A 17,490-nucleotide genomic window follows, 5' to 3' on the forward strand; every position below is an offset into this window, starting at 1 on the left:
CCACAGCAACTTTTTCCACAGCCACAGCCCAACCAAACAGACCCCTAGTATGCTGGAAGGCAATTCACGGGAGCCACCGATCGATCGAGCTACCCGCGTACGTAGGCCGGTAGGTCGATATTCTTGTGCTTCTGGTAAATCAACCATTTTTAGCATTGACCAAGTATTTTTAGCTTTCATCCTACCTCTTTTTTTTTCTTTGCCCTCCGCTACTGGGAAGTAATATTATAGGAATATAAGCTGTCCAACTTCTGTGAGGTGTATGTTATTTTTCAACATATATACTGATGTATAAAATATACGTGCATGGCATCGTACTACGGTGGGTGACAGGCTGCCTTTGTTCATCACATTTTTGTCTCCCAAAGTTTAGGTTCATCAATCACTTCATATTCCAGTATTCGGGGAAGTTGTATGGCGCATTACAGCTTAATCTGGACAACAAACTCCCAGTAATAATTTTACCATAAGAATGCTGTGGAAAACAGCAAAGATGGACCAACCAATTCCTGTAATTATACAGTAGGGCCTGAAGTAAACCAGGTCAGTTGTTAGTTGACGATAACATGAACATTTCAGTCCAGGTACTCGGTTGCAGCGGAGATGCCACATGTTAAGCAACACTTCCTGGGATAACAAACGCTGAGATGGATTTTCCGAGCTCAAAAACTACGTACGTGATTTTCTGCGGCGCACCCTAGTTTCAGCGATCCTATATGCGGATGATGGAGGCATTGGTCTTGTCGATGCCCTCGTTGTAGTAAAGCTCCACAAATGTGCCCCCGCCAATACCCTTCGCCAACCTCCCAGGGTTCACACAGATAAACCGTCTGTCGTCGTCGCTACCTTCTCCAAGGGAGAGCACCTGCGCAAACATAGTACCTGTTTAGCATCACCCCATTCAGAAGTAAAGGAAGTGACTTTATTATAAACGACAGACATGTGGATGCACTTGGCTTCTGAACAACGAGCTCACGGGTGGGCAGGATTCGAACGATATATATTGACTGATATCAATTAGAATTCTACAAGAGATGCGCTGCCCTGTACTGCGCTGCAAATTTGTTGTTTACCTTCACAAATGGTGCGAGATCAGAAGGAAGGAGGAGAACATCTGGCGCTGATGGGATCTCCAGCGCTTCCTTAGCGAGTGACAAGTCTAACGGCACACCGGGGGCAGGAGGATATAGAGGGTAGTAACTGTAGGAAGAGCGAGCGCTACATCAGAACTTAACAACTGCGCACGATCTGTCCCCGGTGGTACAACGTGACAAAGCCAGATGGAATCACCTTTGCTGCTTTAGTATGTGTGAGGCAAGTCTACCAATCCTGTCTCCAGGCTTTCCGCCAGGTGGCTTGCGAGAAATTTCTTGGCCACTGAGCTGTTTCAGAATGTCCACTGTACAACAGCCAAAATTTATCTGGAAAAAAAAAGAGAGGAAAGCAAACATTATTGGGTAATACTGCACTTATCTGGAAAAAAAATATCCCATAAATGTCATTTAATAGCACACAAGGGATGAATATAAAATCCAATGGCATCTAGCGAATTTTTCCAAAATATTCTTTTTGAGTTCAATGACCATGTCTCAAAAAAAATAATTTGCAGGGCAATAACAAAAAAAACTTAACCAAAATAAAGGCGTACTTACTAGATAATAGACAAGGAAAACCATATATGTTTTACATGTTCCAACCATTATATCTATTAACATAGTGTACCTCGTTGGAACCGAAGAGACATGGATTTGCCAGAGAAGTAATCTGCATAATGCATGTAAACCTTTTAAAAACAAAGGTTTATCATTACTAAATACCTCAAGAGCGATCTTACAGAATAACACATATACCTGATGGGTGGTATCTTCTAGCAAATTCAAATCAAATGCAGGCTGCATGTAGCAACAGTACAGATATATCATTAGAGATGTTTGTTCTGATAACATTAAAAAAAGGCTTAAATAAAAACAACACAATGCATCTGCACATACTACCAGAGTACCAGACTATAAAACCTAGTTACAGAAAAGACCAGACCCAGTGTCGAGGGCTCCCACGAGTGTGTGTGTGTAGGAAAAGGATAAACCGAGACAAGCCTTCTCTCCGCAAATGCGGAGAGGCTGCTTCGTACCAACGATCTGGTGACTCAATGAGACAGCTCTCACCTAGTAGGTTGAGGTAAACTTGTTGCACTATGTCAGTAAAATTTACATCTAACTTCGTGGACATTAATTGATATGTAATGATACAGAAACATGCTCATAATTATTGAATCAGATCTAAATTTCAATAAGAAAAATTACAAACCTGAGGGAAAACAAAGTCATGGTGAGCATCTCGCACAGATGGAATGAGAATTACACGAACGGTGTTCCCCAGATACTGGGTAAAGTCTTGAATCTGAACAAAAAAAAATAACACACACGAATAACTATTGCATTTGGCAATGTGCCAGCATTACATCTTCAGAGATCAGCATTTGCCTACCTTTCTCAGAACTTCAAAATGAAAAATGTCATGAAAGCTCTGGTCAATAGTTCCCTTTTTTATGTCAGGATGATCAGAGTCAATGAAGGGTCCCATCTACCAAAAAACAATCGATGTGTACAGTAGCAGAACATTTCAAACATCAACGTGTTGTCCCATGTACAGGATTGAGAGTACTCACCAATATGAGAAGCTGAGGCGGCTTTCGACAAGCATATGAAAGAAGTTCTTGAAGTGGCTCAAACAACATATTATCGGTTGTTGTATAGGGACCTGCTGCGATGATCTGTAAAAGACATGAGATATTCAAACAAGAAAAATAAACATGATAAAATGGTAATTACTTAAATTAATGATTGTCCTAGTCTCCTTTGACTGAGCATGCCCATGCAATAAACGAAGTATAAACATACTGTTGGTGCCTTTTTGGGGCGTCAATCACTCAATACGAACCGACGGCGGTGCTCTCTGGTCAGGCGCGGACGGTCCGCGGCACAAGGCCAGACGGTCCGCGACCTGGCGCGAGGCTAGGGTTCCCTGCCTGACAGCCGGACAGTCCGCGCTCTAGGGTCGGACGGTCCGCGACCTGGCGACAGGGTCGTCTTCCTCCTCCTTGATGGAATCTAGATCTCGTCCCCTGAGGGGGAAAAGATCTTAAGGTGCTCTGGGTCGATAGGTCACCCGGGGCGTCCCCAGACGACGTGGAGTCGCCTAGGAATTAAGAGATCAATTCGAGGAAGAGGTCTTGGATGGATAACTAGATCTTGCCCCCCGGGAGGGGTGAGATCCTAGGGTTGTCTTGGGATCGGCAGGCCACCCAAGACGGATCTAGACGACGTAGAGTCGAATAGGGATGGAGGTGGATATGTGGAAGACTACAACTAGAACTATGCTACATCTACTCCTAGGGCAGGAAAAGTAAATAAGGTAATTGGTTCGATTGGAATGTGTTCGGGGGTTCTCAATCGGTCGTACCCCTTTATATTTATAGGGGAGGAGGTCTGGACCTTTTCCTAAGAGATAGCCAACAAACTCCACGTGATTAGATGGATAACCACGCACGAGATAAGGATAAACATCCGAGTTAATCTAATCTCGGTACACGCGGACCGTCCGGGCCCATGGGCCGGACCGTCCGCTCATTTTGGTGTCCAACATATGCCCCCTGCCTTTTGGTGGAGCTTGGCGAACCAAAATCATCAGCGAAAACTTCGGAAACAATTGACCTCATGAGGTTTTGTTCCCGAAGTAAGGACTCAGCTCGATGCAAGTCATCGGCTCTTGCGATCAGATAATATAAATACTTGATGGGACTTTAATGCACAGATGTCGTTTCGGATCGCATCCTCTTCGGCCATGTCTACCTGATCAATCTGTCAATAGGCAAAAACTTGTGGTGCCCCCCAGCCCAAATAAGCAAACGGATTAGGCCAGTAATACGAATTCATCGCCGTACCACCCCACACATGAGCAGGACAACACATCGGCGATGGATAGAACGGGACGCACCATGCTATCCCTGGAGGAGGATGACAAGGCGATCTTGGTTGTGCTACCCTTTGGGTCCGTTTAGTAGGCTTTTGCTTTCGCACAGGTCGCCCTTTTGACTTCGTTTGTTTTACTGGCCGGTTGTGTGGAACGGCCTTCTTCATATATTTGGCAAGCAACTGACCAAAAGTAGGGCCGACTCTACTGAGTCGTCCAGACGTCTTAGTAGTGTTTTGTTTCCTAACACTTGTATTGGAACGTTGTGGTCCGATGGTCTGAGGTTGCTGCTTCTGATCATCTGCGGACCGTCCGGCCATCATAGTCGGACTGTCCGCGCCTGTCTCGGACTGTTCGACCTTAGTACCCGGATCGTCCGGCGTACGCAGGACAGGTGACCGTGATCGGGTGTCCGATCGTGCTTGCCCCCCGGTGCCTCCGGTCTTTCTTTTGTCCGGAGCCTTCAGAGTAACCATTCTGCGTGACATATTTGGTGTGCGAGGATCACCAATGACGATATTTTTATTTTTACTTTTATCGGCCACACAAGGCCGAATTATGGCCTTTTTGCTCGTTGGCTCTAATGTGGTGACAGGAACAGGTGGCCTGTCAATTTTCACCTCTTTTTGAAACCTCAACCGGCCTTCGTTTATAGCCGATTGTATTTGCCGACGGAAGACGGCACAATCATTGGTGTTATGGAGAAAGGAGCCATGCCATTTGCAATAAACACGCCCTTTTAATTGTTCAACCGGAGGAATTACATGTGACAATTTAATATTACCATGTTTAAGCAACTCATCAAATATTTTATCACATTTAGTAATATTAAATGTGAACTTAACCTTTTCCTTTTGTGTCGAGTGCGGGTGAGAGCGAACAGAAGGTTTGGCCTTAGTGGGCCAAACAAGCTCAGGGACGTGTGACTTTTTTGGTTCTTGGGGCTTGGGTGGTCGGTTATATTTATGCCGGCCTTCCGCACTATGCGGATCACAGGTGACTTCTGATGCTCCGGACGGTCCGACCTGCGCAGTCGGACGATCTGTGGATGGATCGGACGGTCCGGTACTATCCTCGAACTGTCCGGTCACGTCAGGTAACACCTGTGACCCTTGTGGTGGGCTCTGTGTAACTCCGGACTGTCCGGCGTAGGGTGCCGAACGGTCTGACGAAGGGCCGGACGGTCCGCTATTGTGTGCGGACGGTCCGGCCGCGCTCAGAGTTGACTCACCATTTAGCGAAGATAGTGGTGACGGTCATCCTGGATATGAGTCCATCGGCATACCAGAGTATGGCTGGGGAAACCCATTTGTTGCCGATGTGTTTGGCGCAATTGTTTTGGCGCCTAATTTATGTGATAAAAAACTAGGCATGTGAGTTTTTCCTAATGCATGCACCATCCTTTCTATATCCTCTGTGATACTTTTAATCCGATTATCAAAAGAAATTTTAATAGATGGAATATCATCGACTGACCTGGCATCACCTATTGTGGGGAGCTGTTGCAGCACGGATGACATGTAATCGGCGTCTATTTCCCTTTCTTGGACGGTCTTCTGGTGGCAATCCACCCTGAAGTGCGAGAGGAACCATTTATCCGCCACCTTGAGCACCTGATCTTTTTGTCGTTGGACCTCCTCGTCTATTTTCTTCATGTCATCTTTTAATCTTTTATGCTCAGCGGCCGATAAATTAGTTAGCCTTGTGCTGCTGTTTGGAGAAGCCCTGTTGAGATCTTTAGAATCGGCCATATAAGCCTAATTTTGTAGATCTTCAACCTCGTCCCCAGCGGAGTCGCCAAAAAGTATGTTGGTGCCTTTTTGGGGCGTCAATCACTCAATACGAACCGACGGCGGTGCTCTCTGGTCAGGCGCGGACGGTCCGCGGCACAGGGCCAGTGTAAATACCCAAATTATAAAACTTATAAAAGAGTTGATCTCCTTATGTTATTTGCCAACTACTTCTTAAGACATGTGACTAAACATAAGTAAAGGGAATAATTCTTTACTAAAACACAAAAAGAAAAGCCATGCATCATATGGGAGTTTTGTTTGTGCATTTAATAAAAATAGTGATAACATTAATGGAAATAAATTAATGTCCCAATTTGGGGATTTAATGTCTATTTTGAATATCTAGTAGTGGGAAATAAAAAAAAAGAGAAAGAAAGAAGAGGAGAGAAAGGAGAAAGAAATACTATAAAATATAAAGTAAATTTATAGATAAGTAAATTAAACCCATAATGGCCTGACTAAAGTATACATTCAAAAATGAGTACAAGTCCACAACAGGGTAAATTCAAATTTGAATTTTAGAGAAAGAGAGAAGAAAGCAAAAGAAAATAAAAAAAATTAAATTGGCACTTGGGCCGTCTCCCTCACATTCGGCCCAATCCGCCCCATCGCGCCAGCCCAAGAAGGAAGCCCCGCCGCCTGATGACCTAGTGCCGACCCCTTGGCCCCACAGGTCAGTGGGTGATCCCCGACGCCTTCGCTGGATCGCGGGACCGCGATGCTAGAAACTCCCTCTCGCCTGGATGGCTGTTGGCGCCGCGGACTCCATGGGGTTCGTTGCACCCAACTCCCCGCAATCCCTGCTGGCTACCCGGGCCCTGAAACTCCGTTCTTCGTGGCTAGAAAAGGGAGGACTGCCGCTCCTTCCTCCGCGCACAACGATTCCTCCCCTCGTTTCCCCGAACACAGCAGTAGCGTCCTCATCATCGCCGTAGTCGGCGCGGGTGGAGAGAACGTGCGCCAGAATCGCCATATCCACCATAAACGCACTCAGTTCGAGAGCTACGGGTGCGGCGGCGGGAACACCTGGGTACCTCGACATCAAGGATCCTCGGCACCCCCATCACGTGGCGGACCCTCGGTCCATGCGCGCCAGCCTGTCCTCACCTTCGCGGCGGTAAGTGCGTCGCTCTAGTAATAAGTGTAAGCTCCGCGAATACTTGTGCCGGTGCTAGGGAAGTAGTGATCGCTGGGCGTACTCACGTCAGGCGGTAATGGCGCGTCGCGTCGCCGGTGGGGTCTTTGCCGTGGGTGTGAGCGCGCCGCGATGTCTTCTGTTCATCGCCGTGCTGTGCGGGGGTGGAAGAAACACGACGGCCGTAGGATGCAAAAGGGATGGTGTAGATCAGTTCAATGCGTAACCCTTTGCTGAATCAGATCCTTGCCGTTAGATCATAAACGGACGGACGCGTAATGATCCTAACATTTTAAAATCCCCGCCGTTGGTCCCCAATCGGATGGTTCTGCGGCGCTCTGGGTTGGATCCGCGCGGATCTAATCCCTACCACTCGCGCGAAATCTGACGGCCAGGAACCGACCATACCCCTTCGCGTATCCACTTTGCAGAAAACCCCTCATGGTGTTTAAGAATCAACCCGCCGTCCCATAGGGACTGTAGACTGTGTCTTGGAAACACTTGCACCGGGGCCCCTGTTTTCTCTAGAAATGGAGGCCCAGTCCAGAAAATAGAAAATCCAGGGAAATAAATAGAAAATGGATTTTTAATATAAAAATAATGGCTAGAATTTGTTTAATCCATAGAAAATTCATACTAATTCCAAATTGAGTCCTTCCAGTTCCTATAATTTTATAATATTATTGTTTATCTAATAGTGCCACTAATTTGACGCGAAAGCCACCTTAAAATTTATTTCCTAATTAAATCCATATAAAATACATAAAACCTTAGGAAATTCGTATCTTCCCCGTTTTAACTCCGATTTGATCCGTTCAAGTTGCGTTAGTCTCGTACAAGCACGTAGATCACTATTATGTAGTATATTCTTATGTGTGGTGTGATGTTAATTTTATCTATACCATGTTTGTTTGTATTGCTACGACTAGCGCGAGGACTCATGTCATCTGAAAGGCAAGTTGGTACCTGGAATCTCAAGTGCCAGGCAAGTTGTGCCCTTGATCACTTCTTTTTACCCACTCATGTTCTAATTAATCATAATGATCTGCATAGGTTAATTTTGATGGGTCCTAATAGGATACCCTAGTTTGATTATCTTTATACCTTGTTACCACTGAACTTTTTGGGTAGTACTTGCTAGTGCTTTATGTGGTTTTGGGTATGAAGATATATTACTCATGATTATACTTTTGTTATCCGTTGTTATTTATCGTTCATGATAAGATCATTATGTTAATTGGAACATGGAGAACCACCCGGGAAAACAGTGCTACCACAAGGGTTTAATGGGACGCCCTTGGCTGATTAACTAGGAAAGCTAGTGGACGGCTACCTTACCCGAAAGGGGCAAGGGCAGTAGGGGAGTGGTCAGTGTAGGGAGGCCCTCGGGAGGATTTTGCTGCGATGGCGGTCCTGCAAGGGATTCCTGCATTGGAGCTTCCTATAAACTGTAGCGGGTAGTCTGAAGCTAGTGGAACTTTGTAAAGGCCTCGTAGTGGTACCCTGCCTCGCTTCCTTGGTAGAGGTGTATGGAGTCTGATCAACTCCGTGGCAAATGGGTAACACGACTTGTGGGTAAAGATGCGCAACCTCTGCAGAGTGTAAAACTGGTATACTAGCCGTGCTCACGGTCATGAGCGGCTCGGACACTCACATGATTAAATTATGGAACTTAAACTCAATTTGTCATATGCATTGCATCGCAGGTGAGGTTGTTACTTTTGTTCTACTACTTAATTGGGTTGGTATTTACTTATACTTAGTAATTGCTAATAAAATTTTGACCAACTTTAAAAGCAATGCTCAGCTCTAACCATCCTCTTTGGTAAGCCTTACACTTCACGTGAGCTCCCACCTTTGGCGAGTTCATGCACATTATTCCCCACAACTTGTTGAGCGATGAACGTATGTGAGCTCACTCTTGCTGTCTCACACCCCCCCCACAGGTCAAGAACAGGTACCACAGGATGAGGCGCATGGAGGATGCTGCGATGAGTTCGTGAGAGAGATCTAGGCCGTCGTCTCCCAGTCAACTTTGGGTTGCTGGATCGTTTCCTCATATGATGTAATTATTTAATTATTTTGTATAGAACTCCTGTTATATAGTAAAGATGTGACATTCGATCCTGTGCCACTATGCATCATATGTGTGAGACTTGGTCCCAGCACACCTGGTGTTTATGTTCGCGCCCGGGCTTTGGATCCCTAAAACCCGGGTGTGACAGAAGTGGTATCAGAGGAATGTTGACTGTAGGACGAAACCTAGATAGAATTGGACAACCATTATCTACTTACCTCTGCTACTCTGATTCTTTTCTAAACTTATCTTAATCTTTTCTCATCTAATTCCGCTTTACTCTGATTATTCTTACCTCTTTCTTTCCAAAGACAAATGTGGATTTCACACTTTGAAATCCTGTGCCTAAAGTGACTTTAGGAATAGGAGACCTACTCTTAGGAACAAAAAAACAAAACTATTTTTATAGGTATTTGTATGCTTGAATGTTTGTTCTTATGATACTTGTTTGATTTGGATCTTTGATTGAGTGTGATTAGTTGTGGAGTAATGTCCACAATCACATCTGCATATACATATAGAAAAAAAAACGGTTATAAAAATATCTAAATGATCTAGGTTATCCCTCATCAAAGAATCTAGCCTAGCAAAATCCATCTATCTTGAAAAAGTCTATCCTACACTCATAGATCCATCTTATCCTAAAAAAATAGATTCTTATCTTATCTTAAAAAGATTTATCTTATCCTAATAGATCTATCTGACCTCAAAAGATTCTACCTTATCCTTATGGATTCATCTTACCCCAATAAGCATATTTATCCCACGCTAGTGTAACAACCATGATCTAGCCTAAAATAACTAAGATCTTATCTAGTCAAACTAGTCACACCAATCTAACCTAGATCTGATCTAATCTAAAGTGACTTATCAAACATGTTAGATAATACTGATGAAATAGATTAGACTCTACTCCTATAGAGCGGGTCTTAACTTAGTTCACCCTGCACTAAATTAAGAATGACAGATCGACTTGGCCATATGCAACTACCTTAACCATCAAATAGTTGCATAACCCCACAATTTTAACCTAGCAAGAGATTCTAACCTACCTACACCATACAATCCATCCTACTCACATATGTCCTAACCATATGTCCTTAACTCGGATGACAACTCCAAGAAATAAAGGCCAAAGAAGACCAACCATGTCAAAGGAGGATAAGCATCAACTCAAGACTTCAAAGATCAAGTTGAATCGCCAGCGGAATCAAGATCCATAGTTTAGGATGAAATCTTTCCTTATTATGCCCTTGCCACAACCTCTACTTGCCATAATCGTACCTGACCTAATGAATATCTAAACATACAATATTCATATCATCTACTAACTGTTAAAAAAAAAACTTGAACAAAACTTTGATTCCCAAAACCAAATGAGAAACTAAAATTCTAGACCAAACCTATTATATCCCTTTTCTTACAAATCTCGAGGACGAGATTATTTTTAAGGGGGGTAGGATTTGTAAATACCCAAATTATAAAACTTATAAAAGAGTTGATCTCCTTATGTTATTTGCCAACTACTTCTTAAGACATGTGACTAAACATAAGTAAAGGGAATAATTCTTTACTAAAACACAAAAAGAAAAGCCATGCATCATATGGGAGTTTTGTTTGTGCATTTAATAAAAATAGTGATAACATTAATGGAAATAAATTAATGTCCCAATTTGGGGATTTAATGTCTATTTTGAATATCTAGTAGTGGGAAATAAAAAAAAAGAGAAAGAAAGAAGAGGAGAGAAAGGAGAAAGAAATACTATAAAATATAAAGTAAATTTATAGATAAGTAAATTAAACCCATAATGGCCTGACTAAAGTATACATTCAAAAATGAGTACAAGTCCACAACAGGGTAAATTCAAATTTGAATTTTAGAGAAAGAGAGAAGAAAGCAAAAGAAAATAAAAAAATTAAATTGGCACTTGGGCCGTCTCCCTCACATTCGGCCCAATCCGCCCCATCGCGCCAGCCCAGGAAGGAAGCCCCGCCGCCTGATGACCTAGTGCCGACCCCTTGGCCCCACAGGTCAGTGGGTGATCCCCGACGCCTTCGCTGGATCGCGGGACCGCGATGCTAGAAACTCCCTCTCGCCTGGATGGCTGTTGGCGCCGCGGACTCCATGGGGTTCGTTGCACCCAACTCCCCGCAATCCCTGCTGGCTACCCGGGCCCTGAAACTCCGTTCTTCGTGGCTAGAAAAGGGAGGACTGCCGCTCCTTCCTCCGCGCACAACGATTCCTCCCCTCGTTTCCCCGAACACAGCAGTAGCGTCCTCATCATCGCCGTAGTCGGCGCGGGTGGAGAGAACGTGCGCCAGAATCGCCATATCCACCATAAACGCACTCAGTTCGAGAGCTACGGGTGCGGCGGCGGGAACACCTGGGTACCTCGACATCAAGGATCCTCGGCACCCCCATCACGTGGCGGACCCTCGGTCCATGCGCGCCAGCCTGTCCTCACCTTCGCGGCGGTAAGTGCGTCGCTCTAGTAATAAGTGTAAGCTCCGCGAATACTTGTGCCGGTGCTAGGGAAGTAGTGATCGCTGGGCGTACTCACGTCAGGCGGTAATGGCGCGTCGCGTCGCCGGTGGGGTCTTTGCCGTGGGTGTGAGCGCGCCGCGATGTCTTCTGTTCATCGCCGTGCTGTGCGGGGGTGGAAGAAACACGACGGCCGTAGGATGCAAAAGGGATGGTGTAGATCAGTTCAATGCGTAACCCTTTGCTGAATCAGATCCTTGCCGTTAGATCATAAACGGACGGACGCGTAATGATCCTAACATTTTAAAATCCCCGCCGTTGGTCCCCAATCGGATGGTTCTGCGGCGCTCTGGGTTGGATCCGCGCGGATCTAATCCCTACCACTCGCGCGAAATCTGACGGCCAGGAACCGACCATACCCCTTCGCGTATCCACTTTGCAGAAAACCCCTCATGGTGTTTAAGAATCAACCCGCCGTCCCATAGGGACTGTAGACTGTGTCTTGGAAACACTTGCACCGGGGCCCCTGTTTTCTCTAGAAATGGAGGCCCAGTCCAGAAAATAGAAAATCCAGGGAAATAAATAGAAAATGGATTTTTAATATAAAAATAATGGCTAGAATTTGTTTAATCCATAGAAAATTCATACTAATTCCAAATTGAGTCCTTCCAGTTCCTATAATTTTATAATATTATTGTTTATCTAATAGTGCCACTAATTTGACGCGAAAGCCACCTTAAAATTTATTTCCTAATTAAATCCATATAAAATACATAAAACCTTAGGAAATTCGTATCTTCCCCGTTTTAACTCCGATTTGATCCGTTCAAGTTGCGTTAGTCTCGTACAAGCACGTAGATCACTATTATGTAGTATATTCTTATGTGTGGTGTGATGTTAATTTTATCTATACCATGTTTGTTTGTATTGCTACGACTAGCGCGAGGACTCATGTCATCTGAAAGGCAAGTTGGTACCTGGAATCTCAAGTGCCAGGCAAGTTGTGCCCTTGATCACTTCTTTTTACCCACTCATGTTCTAATTAATCATAATGATCTGCATAGGTTAATTTTGATGGGTCCTAATAGGATACCCTAGTTTGATTATCTTTATACCTTGTTACCACTGAACTTTTTGGGTAGTACTTGCTAGTGCTTTATGTGGTTTTGGGTATGAAGATATATTACTCATGATTATACTTTTGTTATCCGTTGTTATTTATCGTTCATGATAAGATCATTATGTTAATTGGAACATGGAGAACCACCCGGGAAAACAGTGCTACCACAAGGGTTTAATGGGACGCCCTTGGCTGATTAACTAGGAAAGCTAGTGGACGGCTACCTTACCCGAAAGGGGCAAGGGCAGTAGGGGAGTGGTCAGTGTAGGGAGGCCCTCGGGAGGATTTTGCTGCGATGGCGGTCCTGCAAGGGATTCCTGCATTGGAGCTTCCTATAAACTGTAGCGGGTAGTCTGAAGCTAGTGGAACTTTGTAAAGGCCTCGTAGTGGTACCCTGCCTCGCTTCCTTGGTAGAGGTGTATGGAGTCTGATCAACTCCGTGGCAAATGGGTAACACGACTTGTGGGTAAAGATGCGCAACCTCTGCAGAGTGTAAAACTGGTATACTAGCCGTGCTCACGGTCATGAGCGGCTCGGACACTCACATGATTAAATTATGGAACTTAAACTCAATTTGTCATATGCATTGCATCGCAGGTGAGGTTGTTACTTTTGTTCTACTACTTAATTGGGTTGGTATTTACTTATACTTAGTAATTGCTAATAAAATTTTGACCAACTTTAAAAGCAATGCTCAGCTCTAACCATCCTCTTTGGTAAGCCTTACACTTCACGTGAGCTCCCACCTTTGGCGAGTTCATGCACATTATTCCCCACAACTTGTTGAGCGATGAACGTATGTGAGCTCACTCTTGCTGTCTCACACCCCCCCCCCCACAGGTCAAGAACAGGTACCACAGGATGAGGCGCATGGAGGATGCTGCGATGAGTTCGTGAGAGAGATCTAGGCCGTCGTCTCCCAGTCAACTTTGGGTTGCTGGATCGTTTCCTCATATGATGTAATTATTTAATTATTTTGTATAGAACTCCTGTTATATAGTAAAGATGTGACATTCGATCCTGTGCCACTATGCATCATATGTGTGAGACTTGGTCCCAGCACACCTGGTGTTTATGTTCGCGCCCGGGCTTTGGATCCCTAAAACCCGGGTGTGACAGCCAGACGGTCCGCGACCTGGCGCGAGGCTAGGGTTCCCTGCCTGACGGCCGGACAGTCCGCGCTCTAGGGCCGGACGGTCCGCGGCCTGGCAACAGGGTCGTCTTCCTCCTCCTTGATGGAATCTAGATCTCGTCCCCTGAGGGGGAAAAGATCTTAAGGTGCTCTGGGTCGATAGGTCACCCGGGGCGTCCCCAGACGACGTGGAGTCGCCTAGGAATTAAGAGATCAATTCGAGGAAGAGGTCTTGGATGGATAACTAGATCTTGCCCCCGGGAGGGGTGAGATCCTAGGGTTGTCTTGGGATCGGCAGGCCACCCAAGACGGATCTCGACGATGTAGAGTCGAATAGGGATGGAGGTGGATATGTGGAAGACTACAACTAGAACTATGCTACATCTACTCCTAGGGCAGGAAAAGTAAAGAAGGTAATTGGTTCGATTGGAATGTGTTCGGGGGTTCTCAATCGACCGTACCCCTTTATATTTATAGGGGAGGAGGTCTGGACCTTTTCCTAAGAGATAGCCAACAAACTCCACGTAATTAGATGGATAACCACGCACGAGATAAGGATAAACATCCGAGTTAATCTAATCTCGGGACACGCGGACCGTCAGGGCCCATGGGCCGGACCGTCCGCTCATTTTAGTGTCCAACACATACATTTGATTCATAATTAAAATAGAAGAACACTGAACTGATATCAGTTTAAGCTTGAACGAAATATGGTAATTGCTAGTTAAGCAGATATGTTTGATGCATCATTATTTCGAATAAAAAAGAGAGGAACTAACCGATGACAATGCTCTTGACAGAGTGCCAGCGTCAGAATTTTGGTTGCTTTCATTATCAATAGCTTGTTTCTTAGCACTGGGAAGTTGAGCATCCACAGAGACCGGTATGGAATCAAATAATTTTGATGCAACAAAACAGTGTCCACTGGGATTGTGGCCTTCAATACCCACCACCTGTTGTTTAAAATTGTGTTAATTTGACTCAGTAGAAGGTGTATATGGCATTAGAACTGGCTGCCCTTACCTGCCCAGGAAACAAAGAGAAGTGATCAAGATCCTTCAAGTCAAGGCGCACACACTGCCCCCTGGAGTGTTCAACACTAGAAAAAGATGTTTCTGTAGTTAGACCAAAAAATAGTGACTAAGCAAAGATCATCACATGAATGAGTCCAAGAAGCACTCACCTGCCCTGTAGCAAGATAGACTTTTCATTCAAATGACCTTCCCCGTCACAGGCTACTGTACCGACTGCAAACATTTTCTCCTGCAGAGGGCAAATAATTGGACATCCTATCAAGGAAACAGGCGATGATGAGGTAAGTAGTTAAAAGAGCAAAATTAGACAGTGCAATTACCTCTGAAGCAAGGGTAGCATCTGCAGGTTGTCCACAAAATCCAGATGCAGAAAACAAGCTCGCCGATTTCCGTATCCGATCTTCCAAGTAATTAAACTGGAAAAGAGATCCAGTCAAAGAGCAGATGCTTATGACAGTTAAGAAAACAATTTAGCAGTGCCCTTACTCTGTCTTCCATTCTGTCATACATGAATCTGCAACCTGGTTCAGGCTGTGAGCGCTGAACTTGTAAGTAACATCTTTGACTAGGTTGAACTCTTCTAATTATTTCATCTTCTGTGATTTCAGCACTTTTACTTGGCACACCAACTGCGTTATCAGCATTGAGAACATACTGTTGGGTAAATTTATTTACTCGTGTTGCAAAAGGGGTAATACGATCAGCATTTGTTTTGGCCACTCTGCTGGATGATGGTCTGTCACTTGCCAGAGGAGTTAACTCAGAGATAGATGATCCTTCAGGTGCCTTTTCCTGTTCATAGCCTGGTGTGTCATGGAATGCTGCTTCATCTACATGTGAATTGCTTAAGAGCCTGCAACAATTACTTCTACATTATTTTTTTTCCTTGACAGTGAAATAACAAATAAAGGTACTTCTGTAACAAGCATGCACGTAAATGAATCTCATATGTGGAACTAACATGTCAACATCGTTACTGGAGTAAATGTGAAGGTTGGCTTCTTCTTTTATTATCCTGTCTTTAACTTCATTTTGAAGGTGTGACAGAAAACCATCAAGATACGAGCTTTCGAGCTTTAAGCCATCCAATTGCCTGCATAAATTCGTTCTTTCAGTTTCCTTAATGAGTCATGTAAAAGAACAAAAATGAAATATATGGGCCCTAGAATTATAAGCATCAGGGAGGCATCTCCCAATACACACAGAATAATATTCAACATGAGCTGCAAGATTTTAGTCATACCTAGATGTTGATGGGATTTAATGACTTATCAAGACATGCAACAAAGCTTGAGTTTTTCTTTTATGCTCCAACCAAAAATAAACATTGAGCCAAGACAACTACATAAAATATCCAGAATCTTAGTGGCAACAGCATAACTTGATATTGCTTTAGTAAAGGCTAAAAGCTAGCCCAATGGACATACAAGGTTCAGGCCTCTATTAATTACTCAGTGCTTCCTAAAATTCCTTTTTATCTGAAATTTCAGATGACAAAAGTTTCTATGAACCGTTATGTCATAAAGGTTATTCATGTACTTATCTGGACAAGGGCATCTTATCCATAATAATCAGCACAGCCATACAGATGGCATCGTTAATTCTTCAGCAAAAGATGCTACCATTGGTGTTAAGATGTTTATCATCAAATTTGACAGAGAGCAGACGCCCATTCTGTAGAGCACTCAAATGAGCTACAGTCACTAAGAATAACCTAATCTCAGCTGCCAAAGATGTTACAATGATGTTATTCGCAACATTTTTATCAGGGATGAGCTGACCTATTGAGGTAGTAGACCTCCCAGTTTGAGACGAGATCCGCGGGGCTCATCTTGTAGTTGATGCAGTAGGTCAGCACTGCAAGCAAATCACACACCACACAAGTATCAACATAAATCAACACCAACTTAGAACGGAAAGAGCCGGTGGGGACGCTTGTACTTACGCGTGGAGAGGATCTGGGCGGCGTCCTCGGGGCCGGCTCCTCCGATGGAGAAGCCGTTACTCTGGAACTCCTTTCGGATCTCCTCCTCCATCGCTTCGCCGCTGCTTGCTCGCTCCACAGCGGAGGACAATCGGTGAGCGGGGGCGGCGACTAGATGACGTGGGGGAGCGGAGAGGGAAGAGGGGGCGAGGGATCTGGGGAGCAGAGCGAGGCGGGTAGCGGGAAATGCGGACACGAAATGGCGGGAAACATTTCGCGGGCAAAGGTGGGTGGAGGACCGAAGAACCCTAGCGAGACCTGTTTGGGCCTTTTGGGCTTGAACAAAATTGGCGCTGATATGGACTAAAGGAAGCCCAAACTTTAGACAGTCGGTTTAAAACCGGCAATGGTTCGGTCAAGACAAAGAATACGGCTAAATGCATGTTCCGGATGCTGACTTAGGGGCTATTTGACACGGGTTCGAATTCTCTAAAAATAGTTTCGGCTCCTACCAAAAGCAACTTCTCTAGGGTCTATTTTTTCTGACGAGCTTTTCTCAGAATGTGACCGTAGAGAGAATCTAAGTATCGTATGGATTACGTGGAAGGAAGATAAAGGGGTCTGCCGATACCCAAAATTAGGATACTCACTCCTGTTGGGTCAATGTGGGACCCGTGTGGCTATTCGTAGCAACGTGGTGATGGCCAGTCTAGCCCGACTCAGAGTCTGGGCCCATCCGACGCAGCCACCGGCCGCCGAGCTAGTGTCACCACGTGTCCCAATGGTGGAATTGCTGAAAGTCGCCTAGAGGTGGTGAATAT

General features: G+C 44.8%; 1 protein-coding gene across 1 annotated transcript; it reads right to left on the reverse strand.

The window, feature by feature from the left end:
- Positions 1 to 448: 448 nt before the first annotated feature.
- Positions 449 to 16,991, reverse strand: LOC100191506 (uncharacterized). The gene is made up of 16 exons (NM_001136938.1): positions 16,691 to 16,991; positions 16,527 to 16,602; positions 15,707 to 15,838; positions 15,232 to 15,598; positions 15,066 to 15,161; positions 14,895 to 14,974; positions 14,735 to 14,810; positions 14,491 to 14,664; positions 2,669 to 2,773; positions 2,488 to 2,583; positions 2,308 to 2,400; positions 1,851 to 1,892; positions 1,723 to 1,764; positions 1,291 to 1,421; positions 1,074 to 1,200; positions 449 to 865 (listed from the first exon to the last, which is right to left on the reverse strand). The coding sequence occupies exons 1-16, from the start codon at positions 16,779 to 16,781 to the stop codon at positions 713 to 715; spliced, it is 1,881 nt and encodes a 626-aa protein (NP_001130410.1). The 5' UTR covers positions 16,782 to 16,991; the 3' UTR covers positions 449 to 712.
- Positions 16,992 to 17,490: the final 499 nt, after the last annotated feature.

Source organism: Zea mays, chromosome 10 (genome assembly GCF_902167145.1).
Source record: "Zea mays cultivar B73 chromosome 10, Zm-B73-REFERENCE-NAM-5.0, whole genome shotgun sequence".
NCBI classification, from domain to species: Eukaryota; Viridiplantae; Streptophyta; class Magnoliopsida; order Poales; family Poaceae; genus Zea; species Zea mays.